The following is a 2,400-nucleotide window of genomic DNA, read 5'->3' as shown; positions in this document are numbered from 1 at the left end:
CGGGAATTTTGAGTATTCGAAACTTAGATTTCTCTCGCTCTTTTTATAGCTCTTTTTATAGAATGTCGAGAATTCAAAACTTGTAAAACAATGTGACGGTGTGAGTACATTTAACTAGTAAGCAAGATTTTATCGCTTCCATTATAATTAAGAGCGAAATTTTTGGTATTGAAAATGTGAGCGTAAAACAAGACCCCTATGCGTTTTGGCATCCTGTCAAAGTGGTCCAGCTGGGCGAATTGGGGCATGTCCAAAAAGCAGCGAAGTGCTTGGAGTCGTTATAAGAATCAAACTAACAATGTTTCTTTCGATCTGTTCTCCACTCCTCTCTCTATCTTGAGTTGTTCATCATTAACTTAAGCTTATACCATTATTACCATCCTCTTCAGGCTTTGTCCTCTGCCTTTGATTACTTCCCTCTTAACTACCCAAACACATTCATTCATCACTCTACCTCTATTCTAGTCTACTTTTATTACACTTCAGGCTTCACTACTCATGTATAATACTTATGTCACCATAATCAAACCATTTTAGTTCTCCATCATCTTTTCTTTGGTTGCTAAGTTTTCAAGCATAGATGGACAAGTACAGGAAACATAATTATAACTCTCTACCCGGAGACAACAGGAGGTACATGAGTCGCGGTGATAGAGATCAGAATCCTTCATTCTCCTCCACTCTACTTGATCAAATTTATCGTTCAATTGACGATACCAACGATCATCATGTTGCAGCAGATGATGATGAGCTAGTGCTTTACAGGGAGACTGTGAGTATGATGGCTATGAAAAAGAAGAAACAGTACGTTCATACTATTGCTGAGACAAAAGATGAAGCAAATTTTCAGCGGATTGAGAAGTGGATGGAGAAAAAGAAGACCAGGGAAAATATCAAAAACACTCGAGAAAAATCTGCTGCTTCTGATCATATCTACCAGAGGGATATTGGCAAAAATTATGGAAGTTTAATGAACCTGAACTCAAGCTGGAGCTCTTCGGATTCTAGCTCTGGTGGCCTATTCTCTTCAGAGGCGGATTCAAATTATGGTGTTTCGTCTAGATCATCAACAACTACTTATAGGCCCAAGCCTATCAGAACCAATACAGACAGTAACAAAACCCCACATGTTGGGAAGCCAAGTCAAGAATCTGAGGGTGCTGTTAAGAGATCAAAGTTGAAGGCATTAAAAATATACCGCGATTTGAAGAATGTGAAGCAGCCGATTTCACCAGGCGCAAAGCTAGCTAGTTTTCTCAATTCACTTTTCAACACAGGAGGAAATGTCAAAAAAGGCAAAACATCAGGAGCTATGTCATCCAACGCTTCCCCTGCATGTTCAACTTCTAGGTCATGTCTAAGTAAAACTCCGTCGACAAGGGGAAAATTATCGGACAGTGGCACGAAAAGGTCAGTGCAGTTCAATCCAGTCAGTGTAATATATGAAAATTTAGCAGCTCCTGATCAGCGAAATTGTGTAAATGAAGAGTTAATGTACCATATCAGGATGAAAAAGCAGAGTGTCGAAAAATCAGCTAGAGACTTGATGAAGAATTACGAGAGACCAGTTGAATCAGAAGATGATGATGATGCTGCTAGTTATGCAAGTTCTGATTTGTTTGAACTGGATAGTCTTCACAATTGTGGGATTAATGTAAGGGGAAATTATATGGAGGAATTGCCTGTTTATGAAACTACTTATCTTGTTGCTATTGCAGATCACTAAAATTACTTGTAACCTTGTTTATCATTACAAGTTTAGGACACGTGTTTTTTCTTTTATACAGTTTTTGTAATTTGTTGTATGGGCTTTGAGTTTTGAGAAATACTAAAATAAGCCTTTTCTCTGTTTTTTCTGTATTACATCATTAAAAAGTTTATGATATTTTAACTCAAAATTCTCACTTTTATACATGATTAATAAATTCAATATTTTAGTTTTTACTAGACAAGATTATTTTAAAAATGTGAAATTTTGGTATCTTTACGATTTTAACAAAAAAGGTGATTGAGTTCAGAAAAAAAAGGTGATTTAAAATTTTAACAAACCAGTCGAGGTACATGGACAATTCTAAAATCTAACAAATGTATAGGAGAATTGATATTTTATTTTAAATTCGAAAAAGGGGGCCACTAAATCACAACAGGATGATCATACATTGTGCTAATCAGAGATGATTAATCTGGTATTTGGATGTAAACTCTAATACTTTAATGTGAGAAAAAGTTGATTAAAAGTTAATTAATCTGTTAAATTATTGGTGGATCAGTATAATAAAGTGTATGGGAAAAGTAAAGGCTATCCTATACCTAATAGGAATCAAAAGTATATAGACTTAATTATTAATATATCACTATTATAGTTCATCAATTGTTCATATAATAATAAAAAGAAATGAA

The 2,400-nt window shown here is 35.0% G+C and overlaps 1 protein-coding gene across 1 annotated transcript; it reads left to right on the top strand.

The window, feature by feature from the left end:
* The first annotated feature begins 222 nt into the window (after window positions 1-222).
* On the top strand, window positions 223-1,851 carry LOC141668904 (protein BIG GRAIN 1-like A). Its single transcript, XM_074475968.1, has 2 exons — window positions 223-1,410; window positions 1,507-1,851. Exons 1-2 carry the CDS (start codon window positions 581-583, stop codon window positions 1,724-1,726), a joined length of 1,050 nt encoding a protein of 349 aa, XP_074332069.1. The 5' UTR covers window positions 223-580; the 3' UTR covers window positions 1,727-1,851.
* Window positions 1,852-2,400: the final 549 nt, after the last annotated feature.

Source organism: Apium graveolens, chromosome 6, assembly GCF_009905375.1.
Source record: "Apium graveolens cultivar Ventura chromosome 6, ASM990537v1, whole genome shotgun sequence".
Taxonomy (NCBI): domain Eukaryota; kingdom Viridiplantae; phylum Streptophyta; class Magnoliopsida; order Apiales; family Apiaceae; genus Apium; species Apium graveolens.
Note: the sequence above shows the minus strand (reverse complement) of the source record. Positions and strands in the feature narration are given on the sequence as shown.

What these genes read in the sequence shown, in the direction of transcription:
- LOC141668904 (XM_074475968.1), top strand. Translation starts at nt 581, where the DNA reads ATGGACAAGTACAGGAAACATAATTATAACTCTCTACCCGGAGACAAC. An exon ending in TCGGACAGTGGCACGAAAAG is followed by an intron (nt 1,411 to 1,506) that starts GTCAGTGCAGTT and finishes GTACCATATCAG; the next exon opens with GATGAAAAAGCAGAGTGTCG.